The sequence below is a fragment of the Caloenas nicobarica genome, chromosome 3 (assembly GCF_036013445.1).
Source record: "Caloenas nicobarica isolate bCalNic1 chromosome 3, bCalNic1.hap1, whole genome shotgun sequence".
Classification (NCBI taxonomy): domain Eukaryota; kingdom Metazoa; phylum Chordata; class Aves; order Columbiformes; family Columbidae; genus Caloenas; species Caloenas nicobarica.
In genome coordinates this window covers 7,898,699-7,925,815 of record NC_088247.1, presented here as the reverse complement: position 1 = coordinate 7,925,815, position 27,117 = coordinate 7,898,699, and the positions used below count along the sequence as shown (strand labels likewise).

General features: G+C 42.5%; 1 protein-coding gene across 1 annotated transcript in view; it reads left to right on the top strand.

The window, feature by feature from the left end:
* Window positions 1–27,117, top strand: part of EVA1A (eva-1 homolog A, regulator of programmed cell death) — a 214,126-nt gene that overhangs the window by 50,876 nt on the left and 136,133 nt on the right. The window contains exons 2-3 of the mRNA XM_065632205.1: window positions 8,388–8,602; window positions 20,555–20,678. Of these exons, the coding sequence (XP_065488277.1) occupies window positions 8,388–8,602; window positions 20,555–20,678 (339 nt within the window). The remainder of the gene's footprint in view (window positions 1–8,387; window positions 8,603–20,554; window positions 20,679–27,117) is intronic.

Genomic DNA, 27,117 nt, shown 5'->3' with positions numbered 1-27,117 from the left:
GACATCAAGCTTTGGGATTGTTTTTCTTAGTTAGGGTCTTTCCATTTGCATGTTAGATTTTGTAATGATGTTGATTTAAGAATCGTCCCAGGAAGAGATGGGATCAAAAGGACTATATTGTGGAACTGGAACTCAGAATGAACACCAGTGAAACTTGCCTACGTGAGGAAGTTTACCAGCAAAGATGCATTGGTAGTTATACAAGTGTGTCCCTGTGTGACTATGGAAAATTATATAGGTATCGTTATGGCATCCTAATTACACCACTGCAGTTTTGCTGTTAAAAATCCCTTGTATATAAACCATCCAGAGGAAACTGTCATTTTTGCAATAAAATACACCTATTATAACTTTATTTAGAAAAGCTATATGGCCCCTGTGGTGTGAATTCTTTATCACTACTTAAAATGCAATAGCAAGGCCATGCTGAGCAGCACTGTGATTTATTTGTGTGATGGCTGTATTTCGGATAGGACTTGGTTGAGAGCCAAGGAGAAAGAGCCAATTGAAGCTGCTCAGAAAGTATCACCCATGTAGTTCCTTCAGCTATAAAGTGATGACCTGAACACTTAACTGCAGTGATATCTCTAGAATGAAATAGTGGCCAGCTTGTCTATAGTGTGTGGAATTGGCTTTTTTGGGCTGTAAGAAGTATACACTAAATCTCTCTCAAAATTACAACTTTCATTCTCTGAATACTGAACAAACCCCATAAAGCTTCCCAAGGCGACCTGGTAATTATCTTTAGGTTATGCTCTAAGATATATTTTATAAATATGATTGTACTATGTTCAAAATACTTTATGTAATTGACGCATAATACACGCTAATGTGTGCTAAGATATACTTTTTACAATTAAAGTAAGACATAAATGTCTCTTAATATTTATAATACTGTAACACTAACATATTAATGATATAACATATTAATATTTATAATCCTATAACACCATTTTAACCAAATGTTTTAAGAAATCTAGCTCTGCAAAGATGAACTCCACAGTTATAGTGGGGCTCAGGCTTCTCCTGCAACTCAAACGAGGTGAAATATTCTGCAAAGGTGTGGGTTGGTTTTTTTTTTTTACGTGTATGTATGTCTGCATATAAATATATTACATATATACACACACGTACACACACATGGAATTTTTAGTGGGAAGTATTAGGGGCTGGCAAACCTGGTAGGCTGATTGAGACCAGGCATGCACAGCCCTGTGTTCCCAGGACCAGGCAGTCGTGATGCTGAGCATCTGCTCCCGATAGGGAAATGTGCGTGTGCCTGGCCATGCAGATCAATGCAGGCAGAAACCCTCAGCATTCATGCAAACGCAAACAGCACCAGTGGCCTCATCCTGTTCCTCTCTCTGGTTGATCAGAATGAAAGCCTGTTAGTAGAAAATATGCATGTGAAACCCCCTGTAACTGGGCTCAGTCCATGCAATAGCTGGCTCATGATCCTCACATCTCCAGTCACCTCACACACAGATGTGTCCATGGCTGACCCCTAGTCTTCCTGTAGCTGACCCGGACCTCCTAGTCTCTACCGTAGCCAACTCACAGGCTTGTCTTTCCACTATCTTGCCCAGACTTGTGGCTGTTTTCATGCCTGATTCCCAAAGCTCTTGTAGAATCATAGAATCATTTTGGTTGGAAGAGACCCTCAAGATCATTGAGTCCAACCATAACTTAACTCTGGCACTAAACCATGTCCCTGGGAACCTCATCTCCGCGTCTGTTAAACCCCTCCAGGGATGGTGATTCCACCACTTCCCTGGGCAGCCTGTTCCAATGCCCAACAATCCTTTCCAGGAAGAAATTGTTCCCAATATTCAATCTAAATGTCCCCTGGTGCAACTTGAGGCCATTCCCTCTTGTCCTGTCACTTGTTACTCAGGAGAAGACGCCAACCCCCTCCGTGCTACAACCTCCTTTCAGGCAGTTGTAGACAACGATGAGGTCTCCCCTCAGCCTCCTGTTCTCCAGGCTGAACCCCCCCAGATCCTTCAGTTCCTCCCCATCACACTTGTGCTCCAGACCCTTCACCAGCTCTGTTGCCCGTTTCTGAACTTGCTCCAGCACCTCAAGGTCTTTCTTGACATGAGATGTCCAAAACTTCTACATGCCAGCTAAGTCTATCTTGATATTCACTAATGACTGTGCACTGACATGCATATGCACACCCTCACTTGCTATGGTTGCTGGCAGGACGCACGCACAGGCCTTCTGACCTGTGGTCTGACTCTGGTTGCAGGTGCTGACCCCCATATGCGCATGTGCACACAGATCAATGGAAGGGGCTTTGATCTGAAATATAGGAGCAGGAGTAAATAGATGGAGAGGAGGCTGCAAGTTGGTAAAGTCCTGGTGCAGCTCCTTCCAGCCAAATTTTCTGTACTATCAGGTTTCCTTCAACATCGTGGCTGCTTGCCTGCAACCGTAAAACTGATGAAACAAGAATTTTTTAGAGATTCCTTAAATGTAGAGGAACTGGATGGTCAAACCCTTGAATTACAGGTCATGATACCAGTACAAGATTGTAACTGGAAATTTTGGGATTGTAACAATACAAGATTGTAAGAGGAACACTGACAAGCTGGAGGGAGTCCAGTGGAAGGCCAGTAGGATGGTTTGGGGCTGGAGTCCATGGCGTAGGAGGTGGGGCTGGAGAAGAGAGGGCTGAGAGGTAACCAGGTGCTTCCTTCTGCTTCCTAAAAATGATTATACATAAGCCAAAGCCGGCCTTCTCTCAGAGGTGCTAAATAAAAAGGCAAAAGGCAACAGACATGAGGTGCGACAGGGGAAGTTCTGAGCACTTATTTGAAACAGGCTGCCAGGGCAGTGGCGGAGTCACCATCCCTGGAGGTGTTTAAAAGACACGTAGATGAGGTTCTTAGGGACGTGGTTTAGAGGTGGACTTGGCAGTGTTAGGTTAATGGCTGGAGTTGATGATCTTAAAGGTCTTTTCCAAACAAAACAATTTTATGATTCTATGAATGAAATTTTAACCAGAAAGGTTTGATATTGGCTCTACTTGGAGTAGCAGTTTGCATTAGATGACCTGCAGGAGGCCCTTCTAGGCTAAGTTTCCCTGAATCTAGGAATATAAGCTTAAAAAAAAAAAAAAAGAAACATTTTAAAGTCTGTTCATTTGTGTTTTCAAAATAGAAAATATCAGAAAAATAAACAATATCCATAGCCATAAGGGCTTTAGAAACTTATTTTAGAAAAAAGTAAGTTCTCAAGAAACCATAGACTTGTGGAAAATTAAAAAAAAAAGCCTCTAAGATGATGTTCAACTAGCAAAAAAGATTTTTTTGTACTGAATTTTTAGAGCAATTCTTTAAAATTCCAGACCCAAAATACTTGCAGTTGGAGTTGCTTCTTAAATTCTCCAAAGTTATTCCAACAGTTTGTGGAGGAGTTGTAGTGTTTTATTAAATGCTATAGGAGTTTACAGTTAAGAATTTTAAGGGAATAATTATCAATAATCCTTACTAATATGTGAGTTAAATTCAAGCCTGCAGAGTTGAAAACCACCATGTTTTTATTCCTGTCACCCCTAGCCTTCAGCAATCTAATTTCCACTACCTTCTCACTCGTGTGCAAACCCAGGGAGACCTATGAAATACTCTTCAGCATTTGCAGAATGTTACCTTGTTTAGCCCTGAAATGCTGGCACTCAGCTGCGGTTCTGAATTCACCCTGGTTTCAAAGCCGTTTTTCTAAGTTAACACTGGATATTGTTTGGAGCTGAAACTGTGGTACAGAAGATCAGATAGTGGGCAAGGAACTGTTGACTTAAAATAAAAAATATTTTCCTCAGTATGCTTACAAGGTGTTCAGGTTTTTCAAGTGGTATATGGAGGGTGAAAGGGTTGGGGAGTAGCCAACGCGAAAGCAAATCTTTCTGTAGAAGGTTTGTAATAGCAAGTTTTAATCTCCAGTATTAGTAACAAAGCAAAACAAACCCTACTTGTCCATACTAGGCTGCTCTGTGATTTGAGAAAGCTGCTTTTACTACTGCAACCGCGGGATTATCAGTAATGCCTGATATGAAACGCATTCATTGAGTTACTTGCTCTGGCGTCAAGCCTTGCCTGAGGTCACATTTAAGCCCTGTTTGGCTATCCCCGTGGTGTGTTATTCTATTCCACTGGCTTAGCACTGTTACAGTGAGATGTTATGGGTCTTGGTGTTCTGCGTATGAAGAATAAGCTGGAATTCTCCAGTCGTAGCCTATCTGAAAAGGTGTGGTATAGGGGTAATTTGAGTTCCAGAAAAGTGTCTGATTAAGGTTTCTTCTGTGAGGAAATTCTGTTTCACGTTTACAGTCTCAAAAACATCTGCAAGCTGAGCAAACTAGAAGAAAATAATGGTAGATATTTTTTAAAAAATGTATATATATAAAATACCAGAAAATAAGAGGATAAAAAAAAAAAAAGAATCTATGTTAGTCATCAGGAGCAAGTAATGTTTTATTCGCTAACACAGTCAATTGCACTGACTTCATATGTTTCATATAATGGGAAATTGCTTAATTCTACATATGGTGTTATTTTTTCCTTATGTTGATTTTTCTCAATTATATAGATATACACTTCTATATTTGTAACTACAAAACCTCAAAATGGACTATTTTAAGCAGATGTTACTATAGCTTAGATATAGCTCCATGCAGATATTAATGAAGCTCTGACTTGAATTATGGGTAGTAGTTCATTAACCATTAAAATCCTTTGAGTTTCATTGTAATTTATTAAAAGTTTCGTATCATATCCCAATTGTACAAAGAGTTAGTTTTATTGTGATTGTCTCTAACCCTCCAGCACACAGAGGTGAAAGTTGAAATTTGTCTTCTTTCCTGGTGAAAGTCTAAATTTGTCTTCTGATGACTGGCGAGCTGGTGTGTTACCCTGTGCCTTGTCAGACAAAACTGGAACTGTGCTTGGTGGAAGCAGAAGAGGGTTTACCACTTTTAGACGACCATGGTTAAATACAATATGTTAATGAATGTTTGTATACTCTACTATTATCCTGCATCTGGCTGCAAGGAAAGCACTTATATCCTCTGTGCTTTTATGAACTACTCTGTCAGTGGCTGTGGTTTCAAAAAGGCAGGGTTGTAGCTCTGTAACAGAAAGTAAAGGATGATGTTTAGATTTACAATACCTGTAAAATGATATTCTGTATGAAACGGTTATTTTTCTTTAGTCCACATATATGTTAAGGGTTAGAACTGGCTGTTGGATGAGCACTGAACAACAGTTCCCTGGAGAGGTGATGGGTGGGATAGAGTTACAGGCAGCGCTCAGGGTTGTGTTTGAGAGTAAGGGAGAGTAATTGCTGATGACTGATAGGAATCAAACTCTGGACTTTGGAAAAATAAATTGCAAGTGGTGTTTGAAAGGAACATTTCCTTCTCATTAGAGGGAAAAATGCTCTAGCATTTTTGTGAGGCACTTGTTTTCATTGTTTATTCTCTCTTCAGACTGTAAATCCCTGCTTTGGTAACGACATTGGTCTTTTGAGTCAAGGAGATGTTAAGCACTTGACTCCTATGCGTTGGTTTAATTTGGGAATAAAGATGCCCACCAGTGAAGATTCCATGTCCTTGACTCAATCTTTAAAAAAAGGGAATTGCTAAACCCAAAAGCTTTGAGATTGTTTTTATTATCCCAGATTTTCAAAACATGTAGCATTTGGAAAAGGTTTGGTGGGCTTAGTGCTTTAGATTTCTTTTATGCTTTTATCATGCTTCCAAGCTGAAAAATGTGATTTTAAAGAAGAACTCAAATTATCACCTGCTCTAACATCATCTTCCATAGCCAGACTAATGAGTGAATCACCAAAAAATTTCTTGATAAAATAATGAGAATTTGTGTCACTTCCACTCCAAGGCAAACTGTGACAGTAGAGCAGGGATGTTTTCCTCAAATAATCTCTTGCTTTCAGTTTCTGGATTGATAATGGTGATTTCACATCCCAGAACTAGAGGATGAAGACAGGAGTGGCAAATGCCTTTGGCTATCTTTAGTAGCAACCTGCCTTACCTTTTTTTGGAGTGGGCACTTGTAAGGCTGTAGCTTATATCCCAGATAATAATGCAGATAAGTATACTTGATGATGAGTGATAAAATCTTTTGCATTTCATTCAGTAAAGAGCACCCTAAGTAGTTCCCTCCCTCATACCACAGGTAGTGCTACAAAAGGTCACTGGAGACTTGTTACTGAAAATTCAGCAGGGATGCTGAAAACAATTCAGATTTTGGGTTACTGAACCATGAATCAATGTGTAAAGAAACGCCAACACTTTCAAAAGAACTACCAATGAATGTAGTGCAAATTTGGCACACTTAAAGAGGAAAAAAAAAAAAAAAGAGCATTAATTCTCTACAGCCACTTTCTTTTGCTCTTTGAAGAACATCATGTCATCCTTGATCATGCCCTGCCTAATCCAGTATCTTCTCCCTGACAGTGGTCAGTGCCAGATGTTTCAGACATTGTGCTCTGTTTATTATCAGGCAGTCACCATCAAAGCACTCAATCCCTTCAATATCTTGAGCTTGAATGAACTCAAGTTATTTTGAGATTGCTGATGGAAGACGAAAGGAAGGAGTTGTTTCAACAAGTGATCTGCACTAATTGCAGGGGTTGAAACCTTCCCTCATCCTGAACTGGTAATATGAAAGGCATACCATACAATAGCTGTTCTGACAGAATAATTGAGTATTTAGAGGAGCAAACAGAGCCATGATTGCACTTTGGTTGTATTTCTCAGGCTCCCTAATCGGTCGGCCTCAGGGAAATGTCCTAATGCACTGGAGTAACAGTGTGGAAAGTTGGGTTTAATGTTTTGTGTTATATTCTGGTTTTGTTTGTAGTTTGCTTTTCCCAATGCCTATATTTATGGTTGCCTTACTTTTGTGGGAGAAGAGCTAATCTGACTCCAGGACTAGATGTAAAGCATCACACAGAGCATGAATTCTACTGACTGGGAAAGGAGATGCACTCCACTAGATCATTTTATCCTCAGAGCGCTTCCTTGAACAAATGAGATAAAGACACTAAATTAAGCAGTGCTGTTCTCTGATCTGATGCAGGCCTGATACTCCAATTGTTGGAACTGTGTCTCAGCCTCTTTCTTATAAACAAATGCTGCCCTGGAGACTTGGAAATGAATATGTTGATTTGAGTAAATATTTATTTGGCACACACCTTGAGGCACTGCAGCAACAGAATTGCTAAGTAAGAACTACAGACTAAAATTTAGAGAAATTAGAGAATCTAGCCCTCATAATGGCAGCTTGAATGTTGAAGCTAAATTACTGCATGGTTCTTGTCTCTAAGAACAATGATTATAGTCATTTTAAGCACCTTGAAATTTGTCTGGACCACAACTCTTTCACATAGCTCCTGAGCTAGGTTTCAGTGTTGGTATGGAAGAAGAACTGTTCCTGGTAAGAGCTGTGGATGAGGCCATACTAGTTTGGACAGCAAAAGGAAATTGCTGGATATGGCCTTAGGGACAGAGAAAAAGGCCCTGGGAATGTTTAACTTAGTGAAGTAAATACGCCCTTACAGATGAAAAAAAAAAAAAAAGAATTTTTTTACAATGAAGGTAGTAAAATACTAGAACAGGTTTCCCAGAGAGGTGGTAGATGTCCCAATCCTGGAGATGTTCAAGGCCAGGATGGATGTGGCAACCTGATCTGGGTGAAGATGTTCCTGCTCATGGCAGGGCTTGGACTAGATGAGCTTTGAAGGTCCCTCCCAACCCAAACTATTCTATGTCTCTGTGATTCTATCTGTCTACAAGGAAAGCTAGAGTTGATATTGAAATGATTCTGAGCAAGCTGTGTGAATTCTCTCAAACCACAAGAACGGTGCTTCCCTATGTGCATTGTCATGTCTTGGAAGACAGGATGATGAACTTGAGGAAGCAGTGTACCTTGCAGCAATGAAGGTAACTGCAAACCAAGCTGACCCCTCAGTATAGCAAAGATGTTGCGAATCTGGAGAGAGTCCCTTTGGCTGCCAAGAAAGCAAAGGTATTGGAACATATGATAAATAATAAGAGACTGAAGGGGAGCTGGTCTGTTCATCTAGGAGAAGCAAAGAATGAGGAGAGTGGGATCTCATTACTGTTTTATACTACCTAAAGCATTTGAATATTCCTTTCTCTAAGGATATATAATACGGCCAAAGGCCAAATCAGCAAGCCTTCCCATCCACCATGTCATTGTCTTGCTCTATTGCATGTGTGTGAGATAATAAAATCTGTATCCCTCACTGCTTGTTAGTAGTGTGTTTGTTAGACTGCATTGCTGTAGATCACCTAAATATTAATCACCTTTCACTAATAATGGTTTTTGTCATGTGTTTTGCAGGTTACATATCACAAGCACTAAAGAATTACACTGACCATGCCTGCGATGGAGAATATGTCTCCCTGAGATGTCCTCACAAAACCACAATCAGCATCCAGTCTTCTTTTTACGGTCGAATTGTCCCAAGTCATCAGATGTGTCCTTCTCGCTATCCCCACTCCTATGCAACTTTAATTAAAGAGGATGTTGCCTGTTCGGTTGGCACTTCCCTTCAGGTATTACATGTTAAACTGGATTTGTTAATTTTTGGACTTCATCTTTCCTTGGCCAGGCACCATCTGTCTGTGCTGGTGCTGCACAGACCTGTATTAAGCAGTGCTACCCAGTGTGGGAGCACTGACATCTCACACAGCTTCATGCATAATTCATCTTTGTAGTTTAGACAGGACTGAATTAGATCTTGATGATTAATTTCTTAATTTTACTACAACTCTAGTCAATAACAGTTCAGGAATGTGGCTGAAACTGAATTACATTGCAAGACCACATTATGTTTGACTGGGTTTGAAGATTATATTTTTTTTACAGTTTCCTTCCCAATGGTGAGCTTTTTCAACATATTCAGAAGTTGCCGTGGCATTCTTTTTACTTCAGAACTGATCCTATCTCAAGAGGCTTTTACTTCAGTAACTTGAAACCCAGAGAGAATCCTTGGCTTTACTTCTTCTGACTCATTTGACTCTTAGGCCACTGTAAGCGATCATACATCATTTAAGCTTGTAACCTCTCAAGCATCAGTAGTTAATCAGCTCTGTCCATTTGTGTAGGGGATGTTGACTATATGTATCCTCCCAAGAGCACATGTGATGTCAGCAAACCAAAGGATTATTTGGAAGGTGCCAGTGTTACTCAGCTGTCAGTAGGAACAACTAAAATTAGAAACACGAGTTGGCTGATGTTTTTGAGATGAATGGGCTCTGCTTCTGGATGTTGAAGTAAGCACAAGTCTTTCCAAGTGCAGGATTTGGGACTGCGAAAACTTCTGGGCAAAGATCTCAAGCAACCAGTATGCTTACGGCTATGAATCAATAATAACTCATAATAAAAAAATCATAGCAAAACTAGATTCATGAAGCTACAGGGCTAGCGAATAATTTATTTTATAATTTGGCTAAAGGCCAGAGTTTCCCACACCACTTCTTGCATCCAGGGTTTTTAAGAGAAATGTACAGCATTTTTTTAAAAGTTGATGCAAGTGCTTTGGCTTCCAAATGTCAGTGGTAAATTCTCAAGAAACTGCGCACTGTTGGTATCTGCCCATAGTGTAACTGTTAAGCTGACAGATTTGCCGTTGCACTCATAACACTGCACAACAAATGACTGAGTTGTAGTATAGGAGGACATGGTCCTCATCAGTGGAAGGTTTTCCCAGGTGGAATAACAGAAGTTCATAACATGACAGACAAATAGCAGTCATGTTGTTTAGGATGGGAGAACACGGACTGAAGACTTTGGCAGAGGCTAGCCTTTCCTTCTTTCTTTTGGTGATTTACTGCAAAATTTACTTGAAATATTTCATTTACCAGTGTGATTGATAGCTACATGCTTAGCCTCATCCCTGGTGGGTAAATGGACCACTTAAAGCACCTGGAAGAACTTGAGAACAGGGAAGATGTTGGCTTGCCATGCCATGGTTTTATGTGCAAGAGGGGTTTAGAAGAAATCCCTGTCTGCTTGGCTTAGCTCCTAATGTCCTCAGAGCTGCTACCCATCAGCTTTCCTCCATCACTTACAGTGCTTTAATTACAGCTCCTCTGTTTGTCAGAGTGAGAATTGTGTTCTCTGTAGGCAGTCTTGCAGCAGATCTCTTGAACAGTAAGTTTGTTACATGATTGAGACCATTCGCCCATTTTGGGGATGCAGATGTGCTAGAGAAGTAGCTGACACTCTCTGTTCTGCCACAAATTCCTTGAGGGACCTTGGGCTAGTTCCCGAGCCTCCTTGGAGAAGATCCACAGTGCTTCTTTGGTGCCCCCAAATCTGACTTTGATACCTCAATTTTCCGTGCTTGGCCAGGGTAGGGTGAGTCCGAATGCCAGAGATGAATCTTGTCTTTTTTCCCCACCCTGGAGGGAGTGAGGCCTCTCTGAAGGGTAAGCCAGGAACCCCACAGGCTGAATGGCAAGCTGCCTGCAGCTCCCCAGTAGGAAATGCATGTCTATAGGAAAACTGGAAAGCTGTAGACAACAAAATTCATGTGTTTTTGTGGTTTTGAAACTCAGCTGTATGGCTGCTATAGGCGGGACCAATTGTGTGTGTATTCTGATTGTCAGTAATTTAAAAAATCAGCCAAACCAAACCCATCAAAATTAAGTATATAAAATCATGGTGTCTAATCAAACCCATGACTGTATAATTTGCTGTGTCTCTGGAGAGAGAGGAATGGGAGCATAAGGGAGGGCATAAGGGGCAGCTATTAATACTGATCCCTGCAAACACTGCCTTTGAGTAACAGTTAATTCCCAGTTAGAAGCTGCCTCCCCTGTAAATGTCCAGTTCGGACATTGTTTCTGTGTTAAAAAGGGAAAAGAAAGTGTTGATTACACTGAGACAACCACTACTAATCCAGTCTTATGTAGTTGGCTGCCAGTATCCCTGGCTTTAGTCTCTTGTTTTTGTTTGAAATGAAATGCAGACCACTTGGGAGGGCGCGTCTGAGACATTAAGGCAGTGACCCCAAACTACACATTTCTGTTATTCTAACACCGTAATGTCAGATTCAGTGGGAGATTTCCAAACGCATAAAGAATTTGGACATGCAGACTGGGATTTTGGTTTTGATGTGGTTGGTCTCTTGTTAAATTTTATATCAAGTCACACAAGTAAGGTGAGATTTGAGCAACAAAATAAAGTTGTGTTGAAAGCCAGATATTATTTGCTTTTTAAACAACTGCCTCCCCCACACTCAGTTTAACAGGGGAGCCCAGAGTTAGCACAAGTCACATGAAATATATGGCAGGAAGGAAGGAGTGATTTGTGCTGTATTAATGAAACATCTTTGAGATATTTCAGAGACAGAAGCATAAAAAGTTCTCACTCATCCGTTAGTAACAGCAGGTAATTTGGGGCACTAGTGCTCTTAATTAACAGTCAGGTCTGGCTTTGGCTCTTCTGTACTTTCCTTGTGCTGTCCTGCAGAGAGTATTCCGAACTGGGAAGTAAGAGAGAGCAGTGTTCTCATCCCAGCCAGGAGGGGCTGGATGAGGGAGAGAGGAGGGGAAGATCTGGAGCTTTGGTGGCTCTGGTAAAAGAGACCCATGCAGTGCAAACTGTCGCGCCTTGGCAGAGAAGGTCTGTGAAAAGGAGCTTTATGGTTTCTGAACCATCTCTTTTCTTGCTTGTAGGTCAGGAAGAATAGCTGCTAGGACCAAAGCCTATTCATCTTTCATCCGAAGAAGTAAATAATTTAATGTTAATGGTCATTTATCATAGAATCATAGAATATTTTGGGTTGGAAGGGACCTTCGAAGGTCATCTAGTCCAACCCCTCTGCAATGAGCACGGACATCTAGACATCTAGGACAACTAGATTAGGTTGCTCAGAGCCCTGTCCAGACTGACCTTGAATGTCTCCAGAGATGGGGCATCTACCACCTCTCTGGGCAACCTGGGCCAGTGTTTCACCACCTCGGACATGTTGAAGTCATACCATTGAAAGTGGTGGGCAGTAAGTAAAAGAGTGTTTATCCACGCTGCATAATTTGTGCAGAGAGATGAGTTGTGTGACCACTAGAAGGTCTATATCACCAGAACAGGATCATACAGAGACGTTAGCTCAGATCCTGAAGGTGCAGAGCTGTGTTAACACAGTCCTGTATGCATTGGTGTCATTGCCACGATCTGTAACTCCCACCTACCTTTACTCTTTTAGAGCAATTGTGCAGATGCAGTTGGTCTGAGCATGTGACCTAATAATTTTGAGAGCTTGAAGATTTTTGGTAGGTCGGTGCATTGGGCTTTCATAGTGGAGTTTTTCTCTTGCTCTGTAATCTCATATCACCCAGATAGGGTTGGTCAAGCCCATTTTTAATCCACACAATGTCTTATTTTTTTTAGTGTGAGAGTATGGAGGAGAAGGTAAATTACATTGCTGTACAGTTGGGGGACACATGGGAAAATCTGGAGACACCTTGTACCCTGCTAGGGACCATCCTCATCTGCTTTAGTCTCTCCCTTATGCCATGGTTCTTTCACCTCTCACACCACTGCACAGATTTGCATTTCCCTGCCATGGGGACATCTCATGAGATCTGGCCTCTAGTGAAATAACGAAGCTGACAAAAAGATACAGCAGCAACATATGTTTATTCACATGAATGTTGGCACAGAGGACAAAGGAGAAATAGGAGTGTTAAGTGTTCTGCATTGCCTAATGGGAAGTGAATCCCTTTCGTAAAAAACCTAGTCACTCCTAGCCAAACTCACAATACACAACTTGTGCCTGCAAAAATATGTGGAGGCATCTGTATATTTGAAGGAAGCTACTTAGCTGAAGAGGAGGAGGTTTGGAGTGGCTTGTTTATAAAGCTTTCCACAGCTGCTCATTTCTGGATCAGTATTTCAGATGTCACTTGTTTTCAGCAATGAACAGCTCAAGGTCTGGATGGAAGAATGTTTAATGATTGGCCTACAACTCTTGCTCATTACCAGAAAACTAGATTACACTTTACAGCAGATTACCTGCAATATTCTCATTTTGGTAAATTGACAGAAAAGTAAAACCACAGCTTATTAAGAAGGAAAACGGAAAGCCCTGGAGCAAAGCTTGTTTAGAAGGATAATAAGAAGCCCTAAAGGGGCACTTATCTGTTGTGTTTCTGCTCCCAGATATTTATCAAAGACATTGTAGACTAACTAACTTCTCTCTTCATACATGCATGTACTGAAATCAGCAGGAAACTGCACTTCAGAGGGCAATGTTTTACTGTGTGACCTGTTTCCCCAAGACTAGCTGTGCTTAGATGGTGCTGGAAAGTTGTGCATCTTGTTAGAAAAATTAGCCAGTTTGAGAAGGGAGTGTAGGCACAGCCTGTGGCCAGGGTCTCTTTCAACACTCTCCGGGACAACCAGTTGCTGGTGACAAGAATCACTGGTGCTGCTGATGTGGTATTTCCTTTTGTCCTTTAAGCGAGATACAAGACACCTTTGCTGCCGCCTCTCCCACTGTCGCTCCAGCCATGGTACAAAAGGGAGCGGATTCCTTGCATGCTAACCACAGGATTCCCTGAGCCGCCCTTCTCCTCTTTATTTGCCCCTACCAGGAAGGTTTTTGTGATAGAAAGCAAAGGGCAGCTGACCTCTTCGGTGAAAGATGAGATAAACTTTCCAGTAGCTGCGTGACTCTCAAAGCCTGGCCCAAATGATCACAAAATGATGGGGCTAGAAGGTAGGGGTGTGTGTGTTACTGTTTCTGAAAAGGATTTTATTTTCCCCAAATATTCTGGATTAACTGTGTGGAAGAGTAAAGTACAAAGTAGAAGAAAATTATCCAACTGCTCTGGCTTTCTTAGTAGGCCAAGGACAGTGGCTACTGCCATGCCCAGTCGCAGGATGTTGCATGGTCCCACTGATGTAACAGCCCTAAGTGGCTTCAACAGGAATGAGAAAAGCCCCTTTCCCATGACTGAACACCTATAAGATTATGACAGTCAAGGGAAAAGAGAGAGAAAAATGATAGAAAGAATGAATACGGCTCATCAATACCACTGGGAGGAGAACCCACCGTTTGTAATCTTGTGTATTATAAGATCTCCACAGCTCACAGACAGTTTGAACAAAGTTTCAGTTTCAGAAATGTCAGTGAATTAAAAAGCAGTTCAGGCAACTGTTTGTCAGACTATGTTAATTACTTTGCAGAGGATGGTGAGCGGCAAGCTCAGGGTCAAGAAGAGGTGACTGCCGTGCCAAAGTTGCTCTTAAAAATCACAGAACCAGTGCAGCTTCGTTCATGAATCTTGCACCAGCTGAAATATAACTCTCTGGCAAGCAGATCCCTCAGCTAATTATTTGCAAGTAGAAGAACCGCCTGATGCAGAGGTCATAGATAATCTCTAAATTGCTATATCTTTGAAATCTTTGGCTTGGCTGCAGTAGCTCGTCAGAGCAGTGTGGTTATGTATTGCAGAAGAGGAGATGCTGGAGGCAGAGGTGGCCAGTGCAGCCTGTCTCCCTGATGAGACAGAACTGCTCCCCTGGGTCTAAGCCTCCTAATGCTTTGTTTACTCTAAATTTAAACTTTCCAAGTCACGGGGCTTCCATCATTGACTCTAAGACCCTGCTTGACAGTGTAATCGTTTGCTCTCAATGATCTTTTTTCCCCACTTTGTGTTTCACACTTTCCCTTTCTTTAATCCCATGACTTTTAGTTATGCATACTTTTGTATTTCTTCAGCTTAGACTTCCTTTCCTTTTGAAGTTGACCCCCGCATACAGGTTAAGTTTCCCACTGTTAGGAAATGTCGGTAATGTTTAATTGGGTAATATTTGTAATGCAGCCTATATCAGGTCCTTCCCTTCACTGAGCACGTTCCCGCTCTTTGTGAGTCGCTGTCTCTGGGCTCTTTCAAGGCTCTGCCAGAGAAGCTCTGGTGAATCTTGCTGTCATGTTATAACATCCCAGCCCACCGCTGCCTGCCCTGCTGGCGTTTACCAGCCCTGTAACAGAGCTGGTGAAAGGGAATGAGTGCCCAGTTTTCAGCTCTTTATTACACAGACTGGTGTGTTAATGTGAGTCACCAAACGTGTGGGCAGAGTTTCTTCCTGCTGACTCTGCCCCTGTCTTTTTACTTTAAAGGGGCCTGTAAGAAAGATGGGGACAGACTTTTTCGCAAGGCCTGTTATGATAGGACAAGGGGTGATGGTTTTAAACTAAAGGAGGAGAGATTCAGGCTAGACACAAGGAAGAAATTTTTTACACTGAGGGTGGTGAAACACCGGCCCAGGTTGGCCAGAGAGGTGGTGGATGCCCCATCCCTGGAGACATCCCAGGCCAGGCTGGACGGGGCTCTGAGCAACCTGAGCTGGTGCAGATGTCCCTGCTCATGGCAGGGGTGGCACTGGGTGACCCTTGAAGGTCCCTTCCAACCCAAACCATTCTATGATTCTATGACTCTGCTGTGAGCATTGCAAGGTCCATCGGAGAGTGACAAGAGATAGCTCATAGAATACTAAAACCTGCCATAGATCAGTGGTCAGGACTCAGGGCCTTTGATCTCTTCTTCCTATGATGCACAGATTGAACGTGGTAATTTGGGCAAAGCCGAATCACTTTCTAACAGAGCAGAATGGGAAGATTGCTTGATGTAGCCATAGGCAGGTCACCATCAACAAGGATTTTACTTCCTCATATAGCCCGTCCTTCCCTATTGATGATCCTTGGAAAACCCTCTTGTTCCATGGGCTTCAGTAATTTGTGTGAATGAATAGAGATGAGCATGCAATCTTCAGATAATTGGATAAAGGACCTGTAAATAAGTCCGCAACTTAAAATTACTAGAGTTTACAGTGTGTTTTAAAGTAATATCTACGCTCAAGGGTACATAAAACAGTAGCAAAATTCAATAAAATGTGACATGAAACCATTATGAATGCATTGTACTGTGTGGCTTTACAGGGAGAGTTTGTGCTGGCTTGTTTGTTATATTTACTACTTCTCACTGCAGAACTCATAGAGGTGCACCAAATATAAGCATTGGTGTAACTTCATCATAATGGCTGTATCTGGATTGAATTCAGCCTGAAAATGCTTAAAGATGTTTTTAAAAAATCACTGGTATCTTCTTGCGTAAAATTCTTAGTACAAATCTCTGCCCATTTTCATTTGACTGCACACAGCTGTGATCCATTCATGCAGTTTGCTTGCTGAGTTATTCTCCTCAGCAGTATACAATTTGGGCAATTATTTAGTGGGGTTCCTCTGTGTAATTTCATGCCTGACTGACATACCCTGCAGTCAGCCTTATGTTCCTTTCATGATGGAGGCTGTATGAAGAACAGCCCTGTGGCAAAATCCTAGTTCCCATTGAGCTTCACCATCAGCTTCTATGGGTCCAAAATTTCACCCTAAGTGTGTTGAATCTATGAACTGCTACAAGGGACTAAGAACTGAGATAAGTTTAATTGCCTTGGGTGTTAAGCTCAGTTGTTGTTTATTTGAAGTGTGCAGGGGAAGTGCTTCTTGAACAGTGATTTGAAGAGACACAATAAAAATGAGCACACCCTTGGGAATGGCTGAGGACAGCCACTCTTCTTGTAGAGCTCACATCCAGTTCCAGATTTAAAAGGTTGTTATCCAATAGGCACAAGCAATTACTTAGCTAATGAGCACAACAAAATGAGCACAAGAAATGTGTTTCATCTGCAATGCCCACTGGAAAGACATGGTTCTGAGCTCGAGGCTGCCCTGGCTTTAAGAACCGGGTCACTGCGGTGAGATTAATCCAGGGCATAAATCACAGGGGTTAGATTAGTGTTTGTTTTACTTGAATTCACATTTCTTGCTCTGTTATCTCCTCTAAATCTTGCAGCTTCTTAGCTCAATCATGAACCAGAGAATGGAATGGGTTTAAACAGCCACAGCTTCCCTTCCAAGCACTGGCTGTCAGCCCTCAGGCTTGATTTACCACTGGAACGCAATTATAAAATGGCACAATGCAATTAATGTGTCTTCCCTCCCCTTTCATGCCAGGCAGGAATTCCTCCTCCACCTTCTTCAGTTGGAATGATCTTTGTAATGTAATCTAATCCAACGCAACTTTATTTTGCATTAGTCAGGCAGCAATGACATAAACAGCTGATTATATATCCTATTTCGGGGTGATTCTGCATGTCTATCTCTGTGCAAGTTCAGATTGTTTGTGGTCCTCTTTTTATTTGGTTTCGTGGCTGTGTTTTCCCACCTTTGCAGCTGACAGTGACATCCAGAAAAATAAGGCAAACGTAGAATGAACTGCCTAAATTTTTCAAGCCATTGAGCCAAAGCCATGTGAGTTCAGAACATTCCCACGCTACCAAGTAAACTCCCAGCCTTTCTGGTGTCATTCTAGCTGATCGTGTGCAAATGCTTCAGAAACGACATCTGACATCTGCCAGAGCTCTGGTTTGGACTAGAGGTGTGATTATTGAAAGTAAGACCAGAAAGCCAAGGTCTTGGTTGGTAAGGGCCCCTGTGAACACCAGATGCACTGGACCTGCAGGGGAATGTACCTGTGGTGGGTCATCTTCTCATGTGTGTTTAAGAAGATGCAGGTACATAGCACATACCAATGAAAGCAGTGGGGAAGAAGATATCCATGTATGCAAGGATAGGTAAAAATTGTAGGTACAAGTTGTTAAGTGAACATTAGGCTGGTGTAACATCTCTGTTCTTTATTTTTATCAAGAACATGGCACAGCTGACCATCGCTAATTTTCATTGCATGTTTCCTGATGTATTTCACTGGGCATTGAACATATTTTTAAATTTTACTCTTTATGGCTATGTGTCATTATGCCTAAGACTTTACTGAAACAGTCTGCAGGAAATCAGAAATCTTAATGATTTTTTATATTTTCAGGCAAATCATTGCTCTTGAGGGGGAGGCACATTGGAATTCCATGAATGAAAAGGAAATATTGATTTTTCTCTCCCCATGAAGTAACTTCTCAGAGTTATGGCTGTTATCAGATTAAGTTGGAACTGTAGCTAAACACTAAAAGCAATTAGTAAAGGGCATATTCAGCCTCAAGAACACTTCCCGTTTTCTATGGTCTCACAATGGCATAGATGACTCCTGCTCCTTAATTTAGGTACAAGCTTCTCATTAGGGCTCTGTGTTACTTTGCATATTGAAGAAAGTAAACTTGGGAGACTTCACTTATGTGGAAAACATGGAGTAAGCAAGAGCTGCCAAATGTTAGGGCAGAGAAAGACAAAGTGGCAATACCTGAGGTCTGCCCTCGTTCATCATTCTCTGAGGTTGGTAAGTAATTGCCTTCATTCCTGGTGCTGAGCCTAAGGACAGATGAACAAGTGCTCCTTAGACATCAAAGCTGAGGCTTTCAAAGAAGTTTCTTGCTGGCCCAACTCAGTCTCTGGTGAAACCCAGGGTGGTTTTCCCACCAGTTTTAATGTCACCTATTATGCAATGCTGAAGGTTTTTGAAAATCCCACCCATGTGCTATGAACAGGTTTGTTGACCAAAAACCTAAATCTACTGCCTTTGAGCGGAAAAAGCTTCCCTTGTGGGAAAGAAAACATGTGGGGTGCTGCTTCGTTGCTCTGTATTCTCAGCACTTTTTGGGTGTAAACACAGCCGTGGCTCCAAAGTACCAGCAAACAGGTCTGCAGTGATTTGGAGAGGATTTCTCTCTGTATGTGAAGCACTCTAGAGTTGTTCCAGTTGTTCTTTGCCTTCTGAGATCAAAAGAGGTATCTTGCATAGAGGCCTTGCTTAAATTCCTTTGCAACCCATTGGATGTTGCATTAAATTAAATTTCACATGCTGAGCAAGCAGTCAACCTTTATGAGCCTAGAGGGAAGAATATGCTGTTTCTATGCATTTTAACATGATGGTCAAGTTGGGGATAACACTCCCAGGCACCTCCTTCAGTGTTCACCTTCCAGCCTTTCCAGCCTAAGCCCTGTATTTTGAAATGAGATGCCTGCATTTTATTACCTTTGTAAGTGGAAAACAACAGCATATGTTCTCTGGTCACTAGGAAAGGCCTGAATTGTCTTGGTTTGAACTTTAAAATAAAGGTCAGACTTGAGGCAGGCACGAATTCTTGCATGTGTCAGCCCAAAAGGTGAAAGCTTTAGGAAGTTATGAGCAACCTCAAATGAGGCAGTTTCAAATTGCACTTGAAACTGGAACAGCTGTTGTTCCTGTTGTTCAGAGGGCGACGTTCCGAGTTGTAATGCTAAAGATAATATCTATTTTGTTCAAGGAGAACTCAAAAATACAGAGGAGTCACTGAGGCAGAGAGAAAATTGTTTTGGGTGGCACGTGGTAGAGAAGGAGCAGCCTTTATGTAAATGGCACAGGGATAAGATTGTGGGAAAGCCCAAATATCGAGGTGGGTGTAAGAAAAGGGAACAGGGAGAAGACAAAAGAGACTGCGGGAGTCTAGGGGAATTTCTGTGACTGAAATTCACAGCTCTGTATTGCAGGACTTAGCGAGGCTGGTGGATTACCTCGCTCTGTGGTCTCAGAATTCTGTGACAGGTTCATGTGTGTCAGGCAAACATTATGGTAATTTTAGCACTTTAGGGGCTCTACAGGAGTACATAAATACCATCTAAGCCATCCAGCTGAATTTAAAACTTAATTACTGCCCCACTTAATAATGTTCTTGCTCCCCACTACTGCTTTAGGGGATCATAGGGTTAAAAGAAATCATTAATCTTCCTTAATGAAACTATTTTCTAGCAGGAGACAGAATGTCTTGCCCCTGTGGATTCTGAGATGGAGTTTTTATGAGTGTTATGAATGGGAAAGTGGGGAGCAAGTGCTGGAGAAAAAGCATTGCAGAAAAGGGGATGGGACCCAAAATGCCATTGGTGGGAGAACCCTCTGACTCGCAGGCCCTTGCTGAGTTTAGCTAAAAGGAACACGATAGTCATGGGGGAAGAGGAGCGAGCCCTACTAAAAACTAAGTTGGCTATATAGCAGTGTTCCCACCACAAAGTACCAATTATTGGAATACCAACAATTGCCAAAGCTTTTATATAACCGAGACGAGATCTCTCTTGAAAGCTGCAGTTGAAATTGTGCATCTCTAGAGAAATCTAAAGCAGAATGGTGGTGGCAGAGTTTGTGTTTCGGCTTTTAACTGTCAAGGCTGATCCGTGTCCTCAAAGCTGCTTTTCCCAGGACAGTACTGCCTTATATTATGATTAAATTGCATGCAAAAGTTTCAAAATCTCTGTGACCATCCCAGTGAAAATCCCTCCTTTTGCATGCATGCAAGGGGAAGAAATCAAGCTCCTTAAAACAGTGCAAGGTCTAGTCCTCTCCTAGTCCATGGCTCCTGCGGTACCCACTGCATGGAGCATCATTGCCCACCTCGTGCCAGGGCTGGCTAAGGAGGCAAGGATGGCCTTGCTGTTCTCCATTTGATGTTCCCTTTTGGTGGAGATACTGAAGTGCTTTTGTTTCTCTGTTTCTTGTGTGCATCCCCGGCTGCAGAAGATGCTGGACGAGTGCCAGGACAGGCGGAGCTGCCAGTTTCTCGTCAATAGCCGGCTGTTCGGCACCGATCCATGCCCTGGAACCGGCAAATACCTCATCGTATGGTACAAGTGCAGGCCAAGTAAGTGTCTCACTATTGAATCTGCTCTGGCGAGACCAAAGCGTTTTCATACTTAATACTCACCAGAGAGGCCTTCTAGGACTTTTTGTTCCCTTCTGCCTTTATTTTCTGTGTAACACAACCCCCTGGGTGCGGAGCATTTCCCCTCTCCCCCTCTCTTGCTGCCTTGCTGGGATGCTGCCGCTCCAGCTCCATCCTCCTTGCTGGCAGCCCCACTCGCAGATTGTTTTTGCAGGTGCCAGCGAAAGCCTTTGCCAACGCTGAGCTCACGCTGTCAGCGGTGGGTGGGCTGCTCCTGCTCCTGTCTGCAGCCACCCTCCTGTCCCACTGGGCCAGTGGGACTTGTCCCCTCCCCGCCTGCCCCTCCAAGGGAGCAGGAGATGTTTGCATGGGCAAAGACTCCAGACCTGGTGCCCAGGGCAGGCACAGAAGACGGTGCCACAGGAAGCTAACCTACCCATGCCATGCACCAGCTTTTAATTGCCCCCAGATCAGGCTGGGAAATGTTAACCTCTGTTTTGCACGGTCTCATTAGCTGTGTTTAAATTAAATGGGACCGGTGCCTGGGTACTGGGAGTGAAATCATGCATGCTGCAGAAGAGTGAGACTGGTGTGGCTTTGCCCCAGGACAACCAGCACCCTCTTGGCCAATTCCTGGTCCCACAGAGGTATTTAGCACAGCCTGGACACTGTTCTCCATCAGTGCTTTGGCAACAGACGCATGGTTTGGAGACGGACAAGGTTTGATGATGGCCAAACTGTGCCAACAGATTTTAGCTGTAGAACAGGACCTGGAGAAAAGGAGGCTGAGGGGAGACCTTATCACTGTCTACAACTACCTGAAAGGAGGTTGTAGCATGGAGGGGGTTGGTCTCTCCTCCCAAGTAGCAAGTGACAGGGTGAGAGGAAATGGCCTCAAGTTGCACCAGGAGAGGTTTAGATTGGATATTGGGAAAAAATTCTTCACAGAAAGTGTTGTGAAGCAGTAGAACAGGCTGCCCAGGAAAGCAGTAGAGTTACCATCCCTGGAGGGGTTTAAAAGGCATTTAGATGAGGTCCTTAGGGACATGGTTTAGTGCCAGAGTAGGTTATGGTTGGAATCGATGAACTTAAGGGTTTCTTCCCACCAAAATGATTCTATGCTTCTACGGTTCTATTTGAATTAATAGTCTGGACATGGCATTTCAGACCAGCCTAATCCCAAGGTTTTTAGATGACATAACTAATATGGTTCCAGCATCACCTCAGTAAAATTTTGGGGGAAGAAACTGTTAAAAAGTTTGCACAGGGAAGAAAAACACCTGGTTTCAGAAAAGGTTTGAAACGAAAGCAGAAACATTCTGAATCTGTCAGCAGCACAGAAGACTTTTTGCACGCAGAGACCTGTGCTAATGAACTGAAGGGATCTGGCAAGATCTGTGAGGAATTCAAATGAAAAGTAGGTAATGAAGCACCTGCACTTTCTGCAGGGTTTTCACAAATGATTGTAACATCCCTTGTTGGGTGAGAAATGCATCCTGGAGAGAGGGGTGATTAGCAGGGTGTTCTGACAAGTCCTCCTAAACCTGTGGGATTTGTATCAAAGCTCGCTTGAGAAATCTGACTATTGAGGCCTGTCCTGAACTTCTGAGGTACTTCAGGATCCCATCTGTGCATAAATATTTATGGCTTGGCATTCTTTGCTAATTACAGATATGCTAGAAAAGGAGTTTGCATGTGTGCTGGGCGATTTTCCTGAAAGAGAGCTGGGGAAACTGCTTGAAAATATTTCCCCAAGACATTTTTCAGGCAGTTCCAATTTTGCAGGGTGAAACAGGGTAACCTGACAGAAATTATTCTTTCTTAGTCACTGGGCACACTTTTAATCAGAACCTGCTGGATTAAGAGCAAGGTTTGAAGTATGTGAGGATTAGACTGGCACAGACATACCAGGACACGGCCTTGATGATTCAAGACATTAATTATGAGTCTCCAAAACAGAATCTAGTGCTTGTGTGAGTCTGGTAACTGTTTGGTAAGGCTTTTCATCCTGATGTCAGAGAAGGTTAATGACAGGATTGAAGGAGGATCCACAGAATGCAAAATACAGGACCATGAGAAATTTTGGTGGGCTTTTTTGAGTATTGAGTATTTGAGTATGGCTTATGAGCTGTAAGTAAATCCAATGCAAGGCCTTCATGCTTAAGAGTTGACTCCAAAAGCTCTGGTCATATGAGTATTGATCCGCTCCAGAAAGTGAGCACACATAATTGTAACTGAAGGACCACCAGAGAGCCCTTGTCGAGAGCTCACTGCCTGGCACATGGTTTGATCCATCACTTTATCAAAAGACAAATGCAATTTTTTGGGCTATGTTTCTGTTCCTGAATTCATCTTTCTTAACAGTAGACACGACAGAAATACTTATTAAGAAGACATTTAAAGTCTGAATTTTCTTCTAGAGGCTTCTATTTGCTTCCTTTGCCTATCGAGGGAGCCAGATGTGACCATGCTGCTAAAGTGAGTGCCTACCGAGGCAGAATGAATGTGAATTTTTCTGTATACAGGTACAAGAGGTGCTTTGGAAAGTGGCCTGCAGAGTTTGGACGGGACACCTTTAACATAAAATAAGGATGCTCTGGCCCTCTCACTCTCGGAGCCATAGTGGAGCCTCAAAAGGCCTCTGAATAGAGGTAGTTCTCTAAAAAGAAAGACTTCCTTGAAAGAAAGCAAAACTGAAGTTAGTGGCATTTACTTGTACCTTTGCTGAAGAATAACTAGATGGTACAGTCATTCCCTCCAGCCACTGTCACTGCAGTTATGCCTCTCTGACATTACATTGTGTTTGAAATCTAGTGGTTTCGATGCTCACTGGCTGCATGGAGTTCACTTGCAAGGCAAGATGCTATTTTGGTTTCTCATGAGCAGAATCTCAAGGAGATGGAGGACAGTAAATCATGCTGAAACAGTCCCAGGTTTTCCAAATGGTGGGGCTCCAGGGAGCAGGGCAATTGGAGCGATCTCTGCTGTACTAACTGCTCTCAGACTGGTTTCGCTGGAAGCTGGGAAGGCTCCTGCAGAGGTTTGGTGCTGAAGTGTTGCGGTTCACCTCCTCTAGAAATTCAAATAAATATGTCAGTGGAGTGCTTGCTTAACTAGAAGCAGAGAGAAATTTAATGGCTTGTGTGCTTTAGGGAAGTCTTGTGCTAACTGTGGTCCCTTCTGATCCAATGGGTAGATCTGGGGTCCAGTGGATACTCATCTTGCATGTGCAGGACTCAGCATGGGACTGCTTTTAAATGTCAGATGTTCGGCAGTCCTGAGGATTCTCTGTGCCTGTAAATAAATAAATACACTATGTATGTGGATACTTTTAAGATACAGAATGCTTAAGAAGATCAGAAATAATCAAAAGAAGGCTCTATTCTGTTTCATTTTGGGGCAAGTGAGACTTATTTATTGCCGCTATGTGATTTGAGGGCCAAGGTTCATCAAAGTGTATAGATTCTTCTCTCTCCTCCTCTCCTCCTTTTCTCCTCTTCTCCTCTCTTCCTCTTCTCTCTCTTCCTCTTCTCTCTCTCCTCTTCTCTCTCTTCTTCCCCTCTCCCTCTTCGTCTCCCCTTTTTCTTCCTTTTCTTTTCCCATAGAATGTGGGCCTTAGTTTCTAATATGGGGATGGTTTCCAGTGGAAAGTTTGGATGCAGACACCCTCTTTTAGAAGCTAAGAAAGTTGATGAGAATGGCTGTGGGCAGTCCCATGCCAGTTGGTCTCAGTGCCAGAGAACTGTCACATTTAATTTCTCGCGGCAAATGCAGCCTGAGATGTACCTTCAAAGCACACTGAAGCCTAGGATCAGCCCCTGAACACACAGAGGACTTCAATCTCCAGGGTACCTTTCAGAATCATTAAAAAGTTGCACACAAATCCCATTATTTCTCAGGTAACATGCTGATTTGTTTTAGACCCATTAAGTATAATTACTGGGTAGGCTGCAGGAATGTATAATTAGAGGGAATTGACATACCATTTAATTGGTCTAACATTAATTCACTCTAACTGAAATCTGGATTCACCAAGATTATTCAAACAATTTGATGTTTGTCCATCCCCCTCACTTCAGAGACAGAAAACCGTGTAAGATCGTGTGTTATTGTAAGCTAGGAAATATTTGCTCTGCGTGCCAGACTTTCCGGAGGGGCTGTGTGGCATAATCCTGGCTGGGAACAGGATCTGTGGGGCTACCCAAGTCATGCTGAAGAAATACCTTCACCTCTCTGCACCCCAGAAATCCTATTGCAGCTGATTTTACTGGGGTCGGTTGCCACTTGGGGTTATTGTATGAGCAGGGATCGATCTGCCCCTACACAGCATCTCTTTGGCCACAGTGGCTTTTTGGTTGTTTGGTTATTTTTTTGGTTTTGTTCTTTGTAAAGTGTCAAAGCTCCTGAACAAAATGGGGACATAAATGCTTGCCTTTCTCTGCAAAGGGCTTACTGAGGATGAGATGTGCTGAGTGGCCGTTTGCTGGCAGTTCTGTCGAGAAAGGAGAGGGATCCCGCTCTGCTCATGTGGCTTTCCCACATTGTGCCTTTCTCTTGTCTCTTCCTCTGCCATTGCTGCTCTGTCCTGGATCCACCATCCCCTTCTCAGGTCTGAAGAGCCTAAGCTGCACTCTCCTGTAAAGCTATAGCAATATTTTCCCTCTTTCCTATTGGATAGTTGCTACTTTAAGTTTGTGACTTCAAGGGGTCTGGGAGAGATAATCTCCATCCAGGTTTGTTTTTTTAAAAATTATTATTATTTTTATTTCATTTAAAAATGTTGTGTGGAGCAGCTGGATGTGATAATTAGAGGCTGGTGAGTGTGAAGCCTCCTTGCGTTAATCATCCCAGCAATGTAACAAAGTCTAAATACAAACTTTGCTGCTCTCCCTTCTATTCAGAAACCGAAACCTAAAACCTTTGAAGTTTCAGCAAGCCTGAATAGTGATCTGGGCTCCAATTGCAGCTCAAATCCGTCTGTAACAATACAAAAAAATATTTGTGAAAGGCACATCAAGGTTCCGAGAAATGCATCTGGGGAGGAAAATTGCATTTTTTGGCAAAGGGTGAAGTGCCAAAAGTTTGTCTAGGGGTAGGAGGAGGAAAGGGGGTGGGGGAGGTCACTTTGTTCTAGTTCAGAACCTGTAGCTTGGATTTATGGGAAAACTTTTGTGCTGAGAATCGACCTGGACACATGTTTTGAAGAAAACAGGCAGTCATTCTTTCCACCGTAGATTTAACTCTAATCTAAGAGGCCCAGTTAATTCTTGTGAGCTGTCAATGACTTTTTTTCAAACATGGGAAAGCCCATCCTGATGTCAAAATCTGCCAAAATCTTACTCAGATAACTTTATTTTTCTTAACAGCCCTAAGCAATTTTAATTAGAAAGCAACTGAATTTTAAAATCTATTAGAAATGAATTCCAATTAGACCATCTTCTGATAATAATGTCATCTTCAGGTTTGCACCCTCTATTGTATAGTGGTGGAGCTGCCCTGCTGTGTCCCAGGAGCGTTTACCTTTTGCTGAGGATGTGTTTTTTTTGGGTTTTTTTTGGTTTTTTTTGTCAGTGGTACTTCTAAACCTGTACAAAGAGCAGAATACCATTACTTGCAGCAGAGCTTTTCCAGCTATCAAAGAATTGTGAAGACTCATCCTCTATTTTGGCAGTTTCCAGTTGTGGGTGAACGTTAAGCTGCCTTATGTCTCTTGAGGAACTGGTCAGGTGTGCTCAAAAGATTTCAACCAGATTAGCTGAAATGTGTGGAAAGGACATTTTGGAAGGACCACTTAGGCTTGCGGTGAATATGTCTCGTTTGCTGTTTAATTTCCCTACAATCCATTCCTTCAATATTGAACCTAGTGTGGGCTTTGTTGTTGGCTGAGCTGGGCTGAGGGTTACACCTTTTCTGTTAAATTCAGTGAACACGGCATGAAAAGCCTGGTCTCATCACACATCCTCAAGACTTCCTTTCTCTAGGCAGAGTTTGGAAAATGCTGTAAGCAAGAGCGGAGGGCTATGGAAAGAACAGAGACTTTGTGGGAATTTCAGACAAGAGCATAGAGGGACCTGAATGTATTCCTGGTGCCTTTAATGCTGGTGATTGATTTTAGTGCTGGGATAGATTGGTAATTCAGTAGTTATCAACCCTTTCAGAAAAGCATTAATCTGCTTCGTAAGACAGGTTTATTGGTGGCAGGAGAAGTTCACTGTATTGTTCTCTGCATTGCTTTTTGGTGGGCCAGGCTTTCCACAGCAGCGCTGTGGAGCGAGGGCTGTTAAATGAGCACATCCTTCTGGCCCAGCCGTCGCAGCAGCAGAATAAGCCTTTTACCTCCTGCATTCATCAGCTTGCTCTTGCTTATCTGTATTATTTCAAAACTGTTAAGGTGGTGCAGGGAGTGGAAATTTATAAG